Below are 19,266 nucleotides of genomic sequence, written 5' to 3'. Positions count from 1 at the left end.
TGACTCATGGTTGCTGGTGGTTGATTTTCCACCTGCCACAGGGCAGGCAGAGTGCCACTGGAAAGTTTGGGCAGAAAGGGGATGCCGTATAGGGCAGGAAACCCGGGATGTGGAGACTGACCACCTGCCACCCACATTTGGTGGAAACTAGGCCTTCAGGGGACCTGTGTTCTGGGTAAAGGGCTGAGTTATGTATTTATTATAAAAGAAAACCAGAAGGAGAAAGCTTGTATTTCCAATAAAGTTGATATAGAGCAAGGAGCTAAAGGATACCAAGGAAGTCCGACTTATTTAAGGCACCTTGAAGCTGTGTGTATAGCATTTTATCAGCCATAGAAGGTGTCTAAATGGATAAATAAAACTCCGTAGGGGTTTGACATTAAAAACTCATAGTACAAAAGTCTGTCTGTCCGTCCATCATTGGTCTGATATTTCTCTCCCTTCCTTCCAAATATATTACGTTAGGCCAGTGTGTGGCCTAAGATTTTCTTACGGTTGAAACAGAAAACAGTGACATTTGCACTTTTCAACTTCGTTAGGAATTCTGGTTCTTAAATGTTTGCTTCATGCTTTCTACCACCAGCCTTTATTAAGTCCTTTTTTCTTCTTTTTTCTTTTGAATGAGAAAACCCAGTTGATGACTTATTTTGGAATCTCTCTTTCTCAATGGTTGATTTACCTGCATCATTGCCAGTTGGGTGATATCTGTTTCCTTTTCTGTATTGTGACTCCTTCCTGCATAAAATCTCCTTACTATTCTAGATACAATTGGAAGCATTTGAACCTGTGCTATTTGTAGAATAACTTCACCAGACTGACCTGGTTTACAGATGGCCACAGAATGAAAAGATGACAATTAAATTCAAGCCGTCTCCGTAAAGGCGCTAAATTCACATGATGAAACTTTTCCGGTGGCAAATCCCATTTTAGAGTATTTAGTTTTAAAATTCAGATGACTTAAATTTTGTGTTTCACCAGAATGGAAGGAAAACCTACAAAACATTCCTTCAGTCGTCCTATAATTTGAAAATAGATTGAGAAAAATTGAGACTTTGTGAGCCAAGTTTTAGTTGCAAAGTAAATCTTATAAACCCCCGAAAATTTGACTGTGTGTGATGGAACAGCAGATCTGCTCCTGAGTCAGTACTCACTGTTGGAATAGCACGTCTAATCTGCCGCCAGGGAAATTCTGGGGAGGACTTTCCATTTCTTGGGGTATTTTTAAAGCTAATGATAGGTGTTATTTTCTCCTTTCTAGACTGCCACAAGTTTCAAAATGTACTTAGAAAACTGGAATATTCAGACAGCTACTTGGCTAAAGCGGTAAGGAAACCAAAAACGACCTCATTACTCATGGCACTGGGATATGTTTAGATGGGTGTCATTAGATGAACAGCGATAGTCTGCCAGTGGTAACCTCATCTGACACTTGTGTTTGGTATTAACATCTATGCTGTGTAAATGAAAAAGTAGAAATACAGTAATTTGAGAAGGTCACAATGTAGCATATTTATTTTACTGTACCAAATACTTCATACTGCCATTACTGTGTACCAGGTACTCATTTAATCCTCATAACAATCCCATGAGGTGTTGGTAATTATTATCCCCATTTTACAGATGAGGAAAGTGAGGCACAGAGGGGTTATGTAACTTGCCCAAAGTCTATTGCTTATGAGCAATAGATATGAACCCGTATCTCATAGATAATAGATATGAGTGTCTCTCCAGAGCCAGGCTCTTAAGCTCTATGATGTGCTGCCTCTTATCTAGAGGAGAGCCTATTGCTCAGATGTCATGGAAAGTCAGTGTCAGCATCAGATCACTGAAGATTGCTGTGTTTATTTTATCCCCCGTATTGAAAGCTTTATGGTGCCCCAAATGCTTATGCTTTTCAACTTTGTATTTTTGTTGTTTCTCTGTCCTTTTGTTTTTCTACACATTCCAAAATTAGAAACATTAGTTATTGTGGAACTAATGATATGCTATCTTTGAAGTGGCAAACTTGAGCTCGTGAATATTCCTATCACATGAGTGCAGGGAGAGTATAAAAATATTAAGCTGTTGGTTCTGCTGATTTTGATAAGTAGCAATTTTCATCAGTTAAAACATCGGGGTAAAAGAAGAGACAATGTATAATAATTCCAACAAAGTAAACTCATGCAACTACTCTGAACATGCAGTTTTTGAAAATTTGCCCTTAATGTTATTGCTATTCATTTTGCAAGTCATTTTAGCATAAACCTCTTTCTGTATATTGAATAATCCCAATGTATGGAGAGTCCTACAGTCTCCACTAGGAGTTTGTTCTACATAAACATTTTTTATGTGACTGAACATACATGTGGGCACATAAAAAAATGAAAAAAAAACTATTTAAAAATCATTTTAGAAAATGGAATATTTCATTCATACAAAAAGATACAGAGGGTAAGAAACAAATACCCATGCAAGCTACCTCTCATTTCAAAAAGGAACATTACAAACGGAGTCCCATCCTGTGTTTCTTTCCTCAAATGCATTCCCTTTCTTCCTATGAAGAGAGAGCCATAGTCCTTAGTTTGGGTTTAACTTGCAGGCTGGATTGGTATTAACTGTTGGGATTTCTGTTTTACTTTTCATCTGGGCCCTCTCATTTAGGAAGCCATGTAGTTGCTCCTATGGTGCCACTGGCAATCCGTGGACTGAATTTGGCAGGAAGTCCCCTTTCACGTTGTTTTAATAAACAACCAAGAAGCCAAAGATCTCCAGGGTATTTGCTGACAGTTTCTAGATTCTTAGGATGTCCTCACTCTTTAAGGCAAATTCATGGATTGGAATCCAATAGATACTGAGGACTGAAGAAGCCATATAACTGACACATTGATTTTGTGGAGTCATGGCCAAGAGAGATGAGAAGGCTGCAGTGTTGATGAGTTAGATGACATTGGGGCCAGTGTGGAAAAGTAAATTAATTTAGACGAAATAAGGATCTCACTTCTAAAGACCCTGATTCTAAAAGTTTTAGTGCCAGTGGCACTTATTTATCCATAAGTATCCCTGGTAGATTAGGCCATTGGTGGAATAAGCTTCTATAAGGCAGGAGCTCTCATTGGGGAAAAGCGACCACTCTTTTATTAGATATTGTGTGATGGGGTCCAGATCATTTAGTCCTATGGAGGTTAAACATTCATGCATCTTACAAAGGGATTGGACCGTGTGAATGGCCCATCTGGGAGTGTTTAAGAAAACTAGAGCTCAAAGCTGCTTGGATTGCACTGCAAGCGCCTGAAAAGGGTGAGGCAGGCACGCCATCAATATTGGATCAAATGATTTCTGCATGATTGGTTCCAAAATGATGCAGGTGTAGGCGGAAGTTTCTGGTATGTTTGACCTATGGCCCGTTGTACCTTCCTGTCTTCACAGAGTGTGCTATGAGCGGGTTCCCTGGCACCCCACAGTGCTAACCTTCATCCTGTCTGCCTTGTGGCATGGTGTCTACCCTGGATACTACTTTACCTTCTTAACTGGAATCCTTGTCACGCTAGCAGCCAGAACGGTAAGCTCCCTTTGGCTGTGGGGTCTTTTCCTTAGTAATCGGATGCCTGTGTGTTTGTCTTTTAGGTCCCAGCAGAAGTGGTGTTGGGGGTGATGGTAGGAGTGATGTTTTGAAAAATCAACAAAAGTCTTCCCATTAGAGAAATACTTAAATATATTGGAACTTATGGTCATAAAATGGTTAAGCATTTTATTTTCATATTACTTGCAGGGGGGGTTTGCAAAACAAAAGGACTTTTAGGAACAATGTTTAGTGCCTTAAGAGATGAAAACATGTTTAATCATTAAAGGCTGTAAACATACAGTCTACTAATTACAGGTGACAATGATTATTAACGTAGGCTCTGTAAAACTTCATTTTGCTTAGACTCTACTTAATTTCTCTTTTCATTATCCTACACCTAAAAATAATTTGGTTTCAGAGCAACCGGAAAAATTGCAGCCATAGGAACTGTTCTCTTAAAGATTGCTCTCAGCCCTCATGTTGGATCCAATTAAATTCGTTTGTGTAAAGTCCTTTGTGAATTTGATAAATTTGGTTCTCTAGGTTTTGGGGGTAGCCTTCAGTTTGTCCTAGACTGTTCCTGCCATTTGCTGGCTGTAGAGCAAGAATAATAACAGAATTAAAAAATATGCCTGCTCTCAAAGAATGAGATGAACATGTATATAAGTAATTACAATTCACTGTATTCTGTCAAATACAGAGCTTTGAATTTTATTTCATTTCAATACTTGATAATGATTGTGGCATTCCTTATTCAGGTGCCAAGAGCTTTTAATGAGATTTGTTGAGCTGTATTTTTAGATGTGGATTTAGGAGCCCCAGCACAGCTATTCACTCGCTCTTTTTTTTTTTAATCTTAAAAATATATTTATTGAGTGCCTAGTACGTGCCAAGAACTGTGACGGGCACTGGAGAAAAAATGGAGGGTAGAACACATGTGGCCCCTGCTCCTGCTCTAATGCTGGGAATAGAAATGGAGAACTTCTTCATATTTGTTAAATGGAGAGACAGGTAGAGTGGGAATTCTTTTCCATTTCTTTTAGCTATTCACTGATTCTTGAATTCATCTGTTCTATTAATGTTTCAGGAGCCCTACTATATGCTAGTAGGTGCTGGGCTATTGCAGTGAACAAAAGTTCTTCATGGAATTTCTATTTTAGTTAGAAGAAGGTTTGTGGGGATACATGTGTGAACAAGATGGATAATTGATTATCCTGATTAGCACACTTTAAAGTACCTCTTTTACATATTTGTGCATTGAAAACAGAAGACATCTTCTTTTCTCCCGTACATATACTGACTTGGATCACAAAACTGAAAAACAGATGGGAGGACAAGCTTGAACAAAGGCCAGAATTTTTGTTAATACTTTCAGAGTATTATTTCTTAAGCTGTCTTTAGTTGACTTCAGTGGGTATAAAAGGATTAACTTATGTAAAGCCTCTTGGGTGACCTGGAAATGTTTTTCACAAATAAGTTAGGTAAGGGATGGAGGGGAGAGGGTTGATAGAACAGTATTTCCATTTTTTTTTCCAAAAGGAGAATGAACTCAAACAGTCATGAAGCGTCTCAGGCCCAGGAAGTTACCTAGTAAAATCTCTTACATGCTTTTCAGTACTGCCCACAGATGGACCTCTAGCCTCTGTCCTGAGGAACTCAGAGCCTAGGAGGTGCCCTCAGCTTCCCAGGCAGCCCTAGGAAGTCTTTCCTGATTTGAGGCTGACCTACCTGTAACACAGCCGTTGTTGCAGCTCTGTGTTTGGTTCTGGCATCTGGAAATTAGGTGTCTTTCTGGAGCCAAATCTGTGTCAAAAGACCTACAAATGAGTATCCTTTGACCCAGCATTTTCCATCTCAAAGAATGTTGTTTCCTTGTCTGGAAAATAGGCATACTGATGCTTACATGATAGGCCTGTGTCCCGGGAGAGTCAACAGAGGTGATACCCATAAGGAATTCACACAGGCTTGGCACACAGTAAGCACTCAATAAATGGTAGCTCATGTTATTATACTATTATATTATTACTGTTATTCAGAGGAAATAATTAGGAAACAGGGCAGAGACTTTTCTACAAGAGTATACATCACAGAATTGTTTACAATAGCAGGGGATAGGAGACTAACTTTCCCATAATTAAAATTGTATCAGATGAATATTTAATGACATGGAAAAACATTCATCATGTTACTAAATGAAAAAACGGGCTAAACATATATTGACGCCACTGGAAACGTAAATATGGATATATGAATATAAAAGGACTTGGAAGGTATGTGCCAAGTTTTTCAACAGTGCTTTTCTCTGGGAGATATTAAAGGAAAAAAAAATCTGATTCTGCTTAGCTCCTTAAACATTTTTCTACAGTGAATGAACTTATATTTTTTTAATAATAAGAAAAGCCATAGTGGTATTTTTCGTTGAAAATAGAACTCAGATGGTTGGTAGTTTTTACCTCCTATGTTCCTGAGGGGTATTACCTGCATGCATGGAGTAAAAGTTTCTATTTTTTTGTATCCCCCCCCATCCACCATGACTTCCTTGGTGAGCAGGTGAGGAACAACTACAGACATTACTTCCTTTCTTCAAAAGCCCTCAAGGTTGTTTACGACATAGTCACCTGGGCTGCCACTCAGCTGGCCGTCTCTTATACCGTCGCCCCCTTCGTTATGTTGGCCGTTGAACCCACCATCAGTTTATACAAGTAAGTTTCCACTGTTCTTGGTTGCTCTATAGTAAACTTGTCTGTTCTGTGTTGGACTTAGGAGTTGGCAAATTGAATCAATCAGGACTGACAATCTCTATGTATGGTTTCGATGGGAAAATGTCTAGAGAAAGCTTTAGGAGGAAGTGTCCGTCCTGGAGATGCCAACAGACAAATAGTAATACAGTGAGCACAGCTGACTGGTAGCCCTTCAGCCATGACTAATGTAAGTAAGAGATGCTTATGGCAATGAATTCTGAAGGGATGTATCCAGATCACAGACTCAGAGGGTGAGTTCGCTGCCCTTTGCCTCTGTTTCCTGGGGTTAGGCTATGTTGGAGGCCGTGGGGCACTCAGAGAGGGACAGAAGCAGGCCGCAACCGGGGCTGGGTTCACCCTACAGACAAGAGGCCTTTAGGGAAAGGGTGTCTTAGGGAAAGGGTGTCAGGCCCTTATATTCAAACACCAGCCCTCCAGATGAACTGCAGACCTCTTTGTGCTTTTATTGTTTCCCTCTTTTGTTGAACTAGTCGTGTTTCACTGCTCTTGGAGAAATGGTTACATGACCTCTGGCAAGTTATTAACCTCTTTTACCAGTGTTTTCTCAACTGTACAATGAAGGTAAGAATAGAATTCACCTCCAAGCACCTTTAGGTGTTAGGGTTGAATGAGGCAAACGTGCAAGGGGCTCAGCCCAGTGTCTGGCGTGTAGTCTGTACTGGATAAATACCAACTTGTGTTCTTTACTGATTTGCAGAGACTTTTGCAGATTGAGTTTGGACCATAGCTACAGTCAGAAAAGTGGCTTAGAAATAAACATGCAAACATGCCTTATTGTACATCAGGGATTGGACTCGCTGGTCAGGAATGATCAAAGAAATTTTACTACTTGGTACAGGTATCAATGTCTAGGATGATTTTTTTTTTTTTTAGGTTATAGGAAAAGAAGGTAGAGGGAAGTACACTGTGCTCCTCAATGAATTCTGTTTCTATAATGCCGGTTAGGTCACAGGAGTTATGTCCGTATAATATGGAAGTTGAGCTGGTTTATACACAAATTTTTCTAGACAAGGGATGCCAGAAGAGTGGAAAAACGATGAAATCTTCAGCCAAAAATAGCCCTCAGTTCAGCTGCTACAGCGGTAGGAGCCATGAGTGCCCGCCCAGCGCTGGGCTTCCTCTTCTCAGAGGCGCCCCGCCCAAGCTGCACCATCTTGGTTTACCTCCTCTGCACCCTCCCTCTGGGCAGCCCCACTTGCTCACAGCTCTATTGTCCTTTCTCTTGTCTCAGTGCCCTCTAGCCAGCATTTGCCCTTCATTATCTGGGACTTTTATTGCCCCCTGAAGCAGCCTTAGCCCGTTGAGCTACCTGCCTAGGCTGTCCAAGTTTCTGGCTTGGGTGTTCATTGTGTTACAAAGTCTCATAGGTTTTGAGTTGTCTGCTTCCGTCTTCATAGGTTAACTTGTAACCCTGGGCCCTTCTCTCCCTTTTCTTTGTAGGTGGCCCAATCCCCTCCACACTTCCTTACTCTAGGGCAGAGAGCTGCTAGTGAGGAGATGACTTTTATAAAAGAAGTGGAACAGTGAAATAAAAAATGTTCCATTAAATCAGATTTTTTAAAAAGAGGTACTTGTTTTTTTATAACACGCATTGAAACACATTGACTTGCATTCCTGAGTAAGATGGATGGGGCTGAGGGTTTCCCCCCGTGTTTGGAAAATCTAAGTGCCTATGAGGACTAATAAACAGGAACTAGAGAGAGACAGGAAAACCACCCTAGTCCTGGCGTTTTAAGCACATGATGTTGCCAGACGCAAGATTTTTTTCAGGAATAGATGTATCATGTTGTAGCAGAAATGCCTGTATTTAACTCAGTACCATTTAATACCTACAGTGTGCTGGGCACTTTTCTAGAAGCTGGGGGATGGGATGGTGAGCAAAAGATAGAAATCATTCTTACTTCCATGGAGGAGATAGCTTGGTGGAAGTGACAGGAAACAATTGACAAATTTATAAATACCCACTAAGATCATACTGTGAGTGAATGGTACAAAGATTTATGAGAGCATGTAACAGGAATCGGCTCTTGGGAGGAAGCAGCGTTTGAGTCCTGGAGTCTGAGGGTGGTGAGAGTGGTGGATGGAACGCTGTGGGTTGTGTTCCAGACCCAGGGAGCAGTTGTGATAGGAGGAAGCCCCGAGAAACATGAGTGTGGGCAGAATATAGAATCAATCCAAGGTAGAGAGTAGTGAGCTGAGAAGAGACAAGGGTAGGTATCCGTGTCCCTGTTTATCATATATGGAAGTGGAGGCTCAGAGAGGGTGAGCAGTTAAAACTCACAGAGCAAGGCCCGAGTTTCAGATGCAAAATTTTTTTTCTTTTTTTTCTTTTAAACAGCAAGAGCAGTAGTGCAGTTACTAAAAATTTCTCTGGGAGAAGCTATTTTGGAAGAATGTTACTGCTAGGGGAATAGCACAGAGTGGTGATTTGTTTGTGATCACATGCATTTAACCAACTAAGTATGCTAATTTCTATATTTAGGCAGGAGTTCTAGGGAAAGAATTCAATGATTATCAATCCAGATCACTCATGTAGATTTCCATTTTTTTAAAAACAATCTATTTTTTTTTTTTTTAGAAAACACCTTTGTTTAGGGTGAAATTGACATTGCTGTCACTTCTGTCAATTACAAGCAAGTCAACCTAATATGTTATCTTGTTTTCATAGTTGCTTATGTATATAATTTAAGTTCCCTATCTAGATCAGCTCTGTCCAATAGAAGTTTCTACAATGACCAAAATGCCATCCAATATGTTGGCCACCAGTGCATGTGGCTGTTGAGCTTTTGAAATTTGGCTAGTGTGACTGAGGAACGGAGTTTTCAATTTATCTAATTTGAATTTTAACAGCCACATGTTGCCAATGGCTATTATAGATTGCCTCTCAAAAAAAAGTTTTCAGAATCTTTTAAAAACAATTTTTTTCAGAAACTCTTAAGAGAATCACTGAATCTGGCAAAAGAAATAAAAATTGAATCATCTTTTTAGTCAAGGTGGGTCTAGATGCATTCCAGATCTGTTCCTCACTAGGGGATAATTTAAATAACTGGCAATGAATGGCAGTTGTATGCAAATCCATTTCTCAGGATACCCTTCCCTGATTGACATTTAAATGTCAGATGGGCTTCATTTTTCTGGCTAGTCACTTTTCAATATACAGTGATTACAAATCCCAGCTTTAAATTTCTTAGTCTAATTTTTTTCCTTTAAGTTGTAAATGAGCCCCAAGTGAACATCTAAATGTATTATGAAAGAACTTGTGATTCTGAAAAGATGATAGAGTAGAAGGACTTGAGCTTACCTCCTCTTGTGAAAACACCAAAATCACAACTAACTGCTGACCAACCATCAACAAAAAAGACTGGAATCTACCAAGAGAGATATTTTATATTCAAAGACAAAGAAGAAGCCACAACGAGACGGTAGGAGGGGTGCTTTTGCCACATAAATCCTATACCCGTCAGGTGGGTGACCCACAAACTGGAAAATAATTATATCACAGAGGTTCTCCCACAAGAATGAGAGTCCTGAGCCCCACGTCAGGCTCCCCACCTGAGGGTCTGGCATCAGAGCATTTGGCTTTCAAGGCCTGTGGGGCTTGAGTACAGGAGCTCCACAGGACTGGGGGAAACAGAGACTGCACTCTTGGAGGGCATGCACAAGTTTTCATGTACCCTGGGACCCAGCACAAAGCAGTACCTCCATAGGAGCTGGGGCTGGACCTACCTACAAGTCTTGGAGGGTCTCCTGGGGAGGCAGGGGTCAGCTGTGGCTCGTTGGGGGTGGGGAGGCAAGGACACTGGTAGCAGAGGCCCCAGGGGATATTGATCAGCGTGAACTCCCACAGAGGTTGCCATTTTGGCATCAAGACATGGCCCTTCCCACCAGCCTACAGGCTCCAGTGCTTGGACGCCTCAGGCCAAACAACCAGTAGGGTAGGAACACAGCCCCACCCATCAGCAGAGTGCATAAAGCCATACTGAGCTCACAGCCACCTCTAAACACACCCCTTGACATGGCCCTGACCACCAGAGGGATAAGACCCAGCTCCACCTACAAGTGGGCAGGCACCAGTCCCTCCCACCAGGAAGCCTGCACAAACCTCAAGACCAGCCTCACCCACCAGAGGGCAGACACCAGAAGCAAGAGGAGCTATGATCCTCCAGCCAGCAGAAAGAAGACCACAAACACAGAAAGTTAGACAAAATGGGACAGCAGAGAAATATGTTCCAGACGAAGGAACAAGATAAAAACCGACAAGAACAACTAAATGAAGTGGACATAGGCAACCTACCTGAAAAAGAATTTAGAGTAATGATAGTAGAGATGATCAAGATCTCAGAAAAAGAATGGAGGCACAGATGAAGAAGTTACAAGAGATGTTTAACAAAGAGCTAGAAGATTTAAAGAACAAGCGAACAGAAATGAACAATAACTGGAATGAAGAATAAAGTAGAAGGGATCGAGAGCAGAATAACTGAAGCAGAAGAACAAATAAGTGAGCTGAAATACAGAATGGTAGAAATCACTGCCGTGAAACAGAATAAAGAATGAAAAGAAGTGAGGACAGTCTCAGAGACCTCTGGGACAACATTAAATGCACCAACATTCACATCATAGGGGTCCCACAAGGAGAAGAGAGAGATAAAGGGCCTGAGAAAATATTTGGAGAGATTATAGCTGAAAACTTCCCTAACATGAGAGAGGAAACAATCAAGTCCAGGAAATGCAGAGAGTCCCATACAAGATAAACCCAAGGAGGAACACACTGAGACTAAAGACAAAAAATATTAAAAGCACCAAGGGACAAGTAACAAATAGCATACAAGGGAATCCCCATAGGGTTATGAGCTGAAACTCAGAAACTCTGCAGGCCAGAAAGGAGTGGTATATTATGTAAAGTGATGAAAGGGAAAAACCTACACCCAAGAATACCCTACCCAGCAAGGCTCTCATTCAGATTCAACAGAGAAAAAGTTTTACAGACAAGCAAAAGCTAAGAGAATTCAGCACCACCAAACCAGCTTTATAACAAATCCTATAGGAACTTCTCTAGGCAGAAAAGAAAAGGCCACAACTAGAATCGAGAAAATTAAGAATGGGAAAGCTCATCAGTAAAGGCAAACATAAGGTAAAGGTAGGAAATCATCTGCACACAAATATGATATCAAAACCAGCAATTGTGAGAAAAGGAGAGCACAAATGCAGGGTATTGGAAATGCACTGGAAATTAAGTGACCAGCAACTTAAAACAATCTTGTACATATATAGACTGCGATATCAAAACCTCATGGGAACCATAAGCCAAAAATCTACAACAGATACACACACACAAAAAGAAAAAGCAGTCCAAACACAACAATAAAGATGGACATCAAATCACAAGAGAAGAGAACAAAAGAGGAAGGGGAGATAAAAAGACCTTCAAAAACAAATCTAAAACAATTAACAAAATGGCCACAAGAACATTAATATTGATAATTACCTTAAATGTAAATGGATTAAATGCTCCTAGCAAAAGACATAGACTGGCTGAATGGATACAAAAACAAGATCCATATATATGCTGTCTGCAAGAGACCCACTTCAGATCTAGGGACACATACAGACTGAAAGTGAGGGGATGGAAAAAGGTATTCCATGCAAATGCAAATCAAAAGGAAGCTGGAGTAGCAATACTCATGTCAGACAAAATAAACTTTAAAATAAAGACTTACAGGAGACAAAGAAGAACACTACAAAATGATCAAGGGATCAAGCCAAGAAGAAGATATGACAATTGTAAATATGTATGCACCCAACATAGGAGCACCTCAATATATAAGGCAAATGTTAACAGCCATAAAAGGAGAAATCGACAGTAACACAATAATGGGGGGGGGGACTTTAACACCCCACTTTCATCAATGGACAGATCATCTGGAGAGAAAATCAATAAGGAAACACAGGCCTTAAATGACACATTAGACCAGATGGACTTAATTGACATTTGTAGACCATTACATCCAAAAGCAGCAGAATACACTTTCTTCTGAAGTGCAGATGGAACATTCTCCAGGATAGATCACATCTTGGGTCACAAATCACGCCTTGGTAATTTTAAGAAAATTGAAATCATATCAAGCGTCTTTTCCAACCACAACACTTGAAATTAGAAATCAATTACAGGAAAAAAACTGTAAGAAATAAACGTGGAGGCTAAACAATATGTTATTAAACAACCAATGGATCACTGAAGAAATCAAAGAGGAAATCAAAAAATACCTCGAGACAAATGACAATGAAAACACAATGACCCAAAACCTATGGGACACAGCAAAAGCAGTTATAGGAGGGAAGTTTATAGCAATACAGTCTTACCTCAGGAAACAAGAAAAATCTCAAACAACCTAACCTTACACCTAAAGCAACTAGAGGAAGAAGAACAAAGAAAACCCAAAGTTAGCAGAAGGAAAGAAATCATAAAGATCAGAGCAGAAATAAATGAAATAGAGACGAAAACATTAGCAAAGATCAGTGAAACTAAAAGCAGGTTCTTTGAGAAGATAAACAAAATTGATAAACCTTTATCCAGACTCATCAAGAAAAAAAGGAAGAGGACTCTATAAATCAATAAAGTTAGAAATGAAAAAGGAGAAGTTAAACTGACAGCACAGAAATACAAAAGATAAGAGACTACTACAGATAACTAATGCCAATAAAATGGACAAATTCTTACAAAGGTACAACCTTCCAAGACTGAACCAGGAAGAAATAGAAAATATGAACAGACCAATCACAAGTACTGTAACTGAAACAGCAATTAAAAACTTCCAACAAACAAAATTCCAGGACCAGATGGCTTCACAGGTAAATGCTATCAAACATTTAGAGAATAGTTAAACACATATCCTTCTGAAACCCTTCCAAAACATTGCAGAGGAAGGAACACTCCCAAGCTCATTCTATGAGGTCACCATCATTCTGATAACAAAACCAGACAAAGTCATCACACACATGCAAAATTACAGGCCAATATCACTGATCCTCAACAAAATACTAGCAAACTGAATCCAACAACACATTCAAAGGATCATACACCATGATCAAGTGGGATTTATCCCAGGGATGGAAGGATTTTTCAATATCCACAAATCAATCAGTGTGGTACACCACATTAACAAACTGAAGAATAAAAACCATATTATCATCTCAATAGATGCAGAAAAAGCTTTGGACAAAATTCAACACCCATTTATGATATAAACTCTCCAGAAAGTGGGAATAGAGGGAACTTACCTCAACATAATAAAGGCCATATATGACAAACCTACAGCTAACATCATTCTCAATGGTTAAAAGCTGAAAGCATTCCCACTAAGATCAGCAACAAGGCTAGGATGTCCATTATTGCCACTTTATTCAACATAGTTTTGGAAGCCCTAGTCATGTCAATCAGAGAGAAGAAGAAATAAAAGGAACCCAAATTGGAAAAGAAGAAGTAAAACTGTCACTGTTTGCAGATGACATGATACTATACGTAGAAAGTCATAAAGATGCTACCAGAAAACTACTAGAGCTCATCAATGAATTCAGTAAAGTTGCAGGATACAAAATTAATACACAGAAATCTTGCATTCCTATACACTAACAACAAAAGATCAGAAAAATAAATTGAGACAATCCCATTTATCATCGCATCAAAAAGAACAAAATACATAGGAATAAATCTACCTAAGGAGACAAAAGACCTGTACTCAGAAAACTATGACACTGACGAAAGAAATCAAGGATGACACAAACAGATGGAAAGGTATATACCATGTTCTTAGAATTGGAAGAATCAATATTGTCAAAATGACTATACTACCCAAGACAATGTACAGATTCAATGCAATCCCTACCAAATTACCAATGACATTTTTCACAGAACTAGAACAAAAAACTTTAAAATTCGTATGGAGACACAAAAGACCCCAAATAGCCAAAGCAATCCTGAGAAAGAAAAATGGAGCAGGAGGAATCAGATTCCCTGACTTCAGACTATACTTACAAAGCTACAGTAATCAAAACAGTATGGTACTGGCACAAAAAAAGACATATAGATCAATGGAACAGAATAGAAAGCCCAGAAATAAACCCACGGACCTATGGTCAATTAATCTATGACAAAGGAAGCAAGAATATACAATGGAGGAAAGACAGTCTTTTCAGTAAGTGGTGCTGGGAAAATGGGACAGCTACATGTAAAATAATGAAATCAGAACATTCTCTAACACCATATGCAAAGAGAAACTCAAAATGCATCAAAGACCTGTAAAACTCTTAGAAGAAAACATAGGCACGACACTCTGATATAAATTGCAGCAATATCTTTTTGGACCCACCTCCTAATAAAAATAAAAACAAAAATAAACAAATGGGACCTAATTAAATTTAAAAGCTTCTGTACAGCAAAAGGAACCATAAAACAAAAAGACAACCCATAGAATGGAAGATAATATTTGCAAACGAAGCAGCTGACAAGGGATTAATCTCCAGAATATGCAAACAGCTCATGCAGCTCTATGTCAAAAAATATATATATATAAAACAAGCAACCCAATCAAAAAATGGGCAGAAGAGTTAAATAGACATTTCTCCAAAGAAGCAATACAGATGGCCAAAAAGTATATGAAAAGATGCTCAACGTCACTAATTATTAGAGAACTGCAAATCGAAACTACAATGTGGAATCACCTCACACCAGTCAGAATGTCCATCATCAAAAAGTCTATAAACAGTAAATGCTGGAGAGGGTGTGGAGAAAAAGGAACCCTCCTACACTGTTGGTAGGAATGTAAATTGGTACAACCACTTTGGAGAACAGTCTGGAGATTTCTTAAAAAACTAAAAATAGAAATCCCACTCCTGGGCATATATCCAGAGAAAACCATAATTTGAAAATGAACATGCACCCCAATGTTCATTGCAGCACTATTTAAAATAGCCAAGACATGGAAGCAACATAAAATGTCCATTTACAGAGGAATGGATAAAGAAGATATAGTACATATATACAGTGAATACTACTCAGCCATAAAAAAGAATGAAATAATGCTATTTGCAGCAACATGGATGGACCTAGAGATGTCATACTAAGTGAAGTCAGACAGAGAAAGACAAATATCATATGATATCACTCATATCTAGAATCTAATTTTAAAAAATGATACAAATGAATTTATTTACAAAACAGAAAGACTTACAGATATCAGAAACAAACTTATATTTACCAAAGGGGAAATGTAGGTTGGGGGGATAAATCAGAAGCTTGGGATTAACATACAAACACTACTATAAGATATCAATTGATAACCAACAAGGACCTCCTGTATAGCACAGGGAACTCTACTCAATATTCTGTGATAACCTATATGAGAAAAGAATAAAAATGTATATATATATATATATATATAAAACTGAATCCCTTGGCTGTACACCTGAAACTAATACAACATTGTAAATCAACTATAATCCAATAAAATTTTTTTAAAAAGAACGGAGTTGTCTTAGCTCAGGCTGCTATGACTAAATACTATAGACTGGGTGACTTAAACAGCAGACATTTATGTCTCACAATCTTGGAGGCTGGAAGTCCAAGATCAAGATGCCAGCAGATTTGGTTTCCGATGAAAGCTCTCTTTCTGGCTTGCAGAAGGCTACCTTCTCACTGTGTCCTCACATAGCAGAGAGACGGAGTGAGACAAGGACAGCAAAAGAGATGGGGTGAGGGACAGTGAGAGGGACACAGAGAAAGATGGCTCACGCTCTGATTTGCCTTTATTTTCTAATAAGGGTACTAATGCTGTCATGGGGGACCCACCATCATTGCCTCATCTAAACCAAATTACCACCCAATGTCTACTTCTCCAAATACCATCAGATTGGAAGTCAGGGCTTCGACGTATGAATTTGGGGGAGGACACAAACATTTAGCCAGAGCAGAACCTTTCTATGAAATCATTTTCAAAAGCAAAATCTCATGTGTTGTTGTCTTTAACTAGATAGCACTTTATTAAATGCAATGTATAAGAATGTTAGAATTTGTGTAGGAATTTTTGTAGATAGCAAACTCCTTGAGAGTAGAACTATGCTTTATTCATCTGTGTATCTGGAGTACCTAGTTTAGTCCTAGCATGCTCTATAAATGTTAGCTGAGTTTTTCCATAACAAAAAGATGGAAGTATTGCTTAAAATTTGAGAGAAGTATGGAGTGTCAGAATAGGTTACTAAACCTCCCTGGGAAGTTGATGTTTTTCTCCCTTGACTTCCAGAATATTTGGCTTTAATCTAACAAAATTGCTCTAGTGTAGATTTGGCCACATGTAAAAGATTAAGGCAAAATGCAAGAACAAAGTACATTTTACGAGAGCAGACTCTGAAAGCTGGAGTTCCCTCTGCCTGGGGTGTGCCTGTGAGAATCCCAGCTTACACTTGCTGAACCAGTGTGTTCCTCTGTAGAGCTGTTATTCACCCTCATTAATGTCCTGGTTTAAATAGTAAATCAGATGGTCACTTACCTGTGGCTCTTCACCCTTCTGCTAATTACTACCATTGTGTCTATACGTCTCTTCTTTTCCATTCCCCAAAGGAGGGGTGGGGTCTTTGCCTTTTTGTAGATCCCAGTTCAATGCTTCGTACATCCTAGGCAGTAAATGCTTATTGAAAGAAGAAATGAAGATATGTTTGGTTCTGCTGGAGCTTTTAACTATTCTATAGACCTGACATTATGATCACAAAAGCTGGGGAATTATATGTAAATCAATTGTGGGTCCCCTGCCCCTTAACATTATTTTCCTTTGCCCTTGAAAAAGCATTGGAGAAAGTGTAAGTTCAGTTTTCCCAAATGGATATAGAACAATCTTATAAAAGCTACTTTCTAATTACTTGCATTCATTGATGTGTACAGTATTTATTGAGCATCTACCCTGTGTCCAGTATCACACTTAGGCAATAAGTCCACAAACCTCAAAAGCAAAACTTGTTTTAGTTTGGATGAAAATCGAGTTATGGAGTAGGCTTTTGAAATCTGGATTCCTCAGGCTCATAATATATACAGGAACCCCTGACACTTAGTGGAGCACATTGGCTAAAGTGTCGGTTGCATTTGTGTTTGGGGAACATAGGGTAGGGCTTCAATTTCATTCCATGCATCCTTAGACTTTTAATATGGTGGGTTTCTAGCTGTCAGGGTTAATTCTCTCGATCTGCTTATTACGTCAGTGGGACATTGCCATACATCTGCCTGCAGATGGGCTGGTTGGTTTGCTCTGCCCAGCTTTGTGGTTTTGGTCCACCCCTGGCCCACTCACCCACCAAAGGGAGTTATCTGTGGAGTGGATCAAGGCGAGCCTGAGTGCAGTCAGGTCCGCCAGTGCCAAAAGGTGATGTAATTGCCTCATGTGACATTTCCCACATACACCCTTGTTTGAAATATAATTTGTGTGTTTATTCCTAGGTCCGTGTACTTTTACTTACACATTATCAGTCTCCTGATCATACTGTTCCTGCCAATCAAACCACAAGCTCCTAATCAAAGGCGGCCTCAGACTCTGAACTCTGTCAATAAGCAAAAAATAGATCGATACCTCCAAAGAAAAGAAACAAACAAAAGCTGAACACATAAGACTGCAAATCACTGGACAGAGGAGATAAAAAGCCTCCAGAGTTCTCCAGTGACTTAGAGGTGATGTTTACATGCCTCTGTTTTGTTTTGATTTTTTAAGTGCAGGGAGTATTTTTATAAAGCTTTTTTTGTACCATTGAATCAGCCATGTCCAGTTGATTTAATACTTTCTAGGACATTTCAGTAGTATGGAGGTGTGTGGAGAGTGTGCTAGAACTGCAGAGGCAGTCCACTCTGGGCTAGCTGGGTCTTCACTTTTCTGGCATGATCTCCAACCACTGAAATCTGGACGTTGGGAACCCGGGCGTCTGCTCCAGAAGTTAGAAGGTAAAGCTGAGATGACTTGTCTTCCAGAACATATGCAAGACGGTTGTTCCTTGGGAAGCCGCCAGTCCCTTGACTTGTGACATTACTGTTCTCAAACACATTAACTACACTCAGAAGACTGCCGGGGAGGGACCGTGTGGAGGAAGGTTTGCAGAATACTGAAAATTCAGTGAGCCTGGAGAACTGTGAATGGACACTTGAATGGACTGGAGGTCAGGCACGTGCCCTGAAGGTGGCTGCGTTTCCCCCGCCACCCCCCCTCCCCAGGGATGTAACCCTTCTTTCTTCTGAAATGAGCCAGGATTGGAAATCAGAAAGTCTCCTGTCCACATAACAGAAGTCTCAGAGGGGCTACTGTTTTCCATTGCATATGTGCCATCTGCTGGCCCAGGCATGGCCCTGAGAAGACACCCAGATTTCACACCATTAAGGCAGAGGGATGTCTTTTTATAAATATTTTTTAAAGTAATTTAAAGTTATATTGAAGTTTGGGAAGAAGAGGCAGATATTTCTCTTCTCTCCCCTCACTTCTCAGAGGTGTTCATGATCACAGCCCATGATGTTCACTCGGGCTGGTCTCCATTTTTTTCCAGTTTCATAGCTGATTAAATCCGACATTGTTTTAGTTGAATCATCCTATTAGAAAGCAGAGATTGAAAAACGGTTTTCCTTTCTATCTTTGTAATGAATGTGCTGTGGCTCCTTTGGGAAACTTCTATTGGGTGATATTCTATGTGGGAGAAGGAAACGTGGTATTAACTGTTGTGGAAAATAATAATGATAATAATAAAATATATGCTACCATGTTGTACCCTCAATCAAATACCTTGGGAGGAGAGAATTTGTTCAAATCAGATGGTTAAAAATGAGTTTCTTACTAAATCAATACTGCATTTCTACATAAAGGAAATATTTCTAAAAAGAAGTGCTTTTTGTTTGTGTCAGACTTGCCGTTCTGAAGCATGTGTGTGTATTTTGTGTGTGTGTAT

At 39.5% G+C, this 19,266-nt stretch overlaps 1 protein-coding gene across 2 annotated transcripts in view; it reads left to right on the top strand.

Annotated features, from left to right (window-relative positions):
* MBOAT1 (membrane bound O-acyltransferase domain containing 1) overlaps nt 1-19,180 on the top strand; it is a 113,168-nt gene extending 93,988 nt beyond the window's left edge. For both annotated transcript variants that reach the window (XM_029243732.1, XM_029243733.1), the window contains exons 10-13: nt 1,259-1,323; nt 3,406-3,538; nt 6,092-6,243; nt 17,783-19,180. In XM_029243732.1, the coding sequence (XP_029099565.1) occupies nt 1,259-1,323; nt 3,406-3,538; nt 6,092-6,243; nt 17,783-17,942 (510 nt within the window). In that variant the 3' untranslated portion in view covers nt 17,943-19,180. The remainder of the gene's footprint in view (nt 1-1,258; nt 1,324-3,405; nt 3,539-6,091; nt 6,244-17,782) is intronic.
* The last annotated feature ends 86 nt before the right edge of the window (nt 19,181-19,266 follow it).

Source organism: Monodon monoceros, unplaced genomic scaffold (genome assembly GCF_005190385.1).
Source record: "Monodon monoceros isolate NGI ecotype Baffin Bay Population unplaced genomic scaffold, NGI_Narwhal_1 Super_Scaffold_3, whole genome shotgun sequence".
In the NCBI taxonomy this organism is placed as follows: domain Eukaryota; kingdom Metazoa; phylum Chordata; class Mammalia; order Artiodactyla; family Monodontidae; genus Monodon; species Monodon monoceros.
Note: the sequence above shows the minus strand (reverse complement) of the source record. Positions and strands in the feature narration are given on the sequence as shown.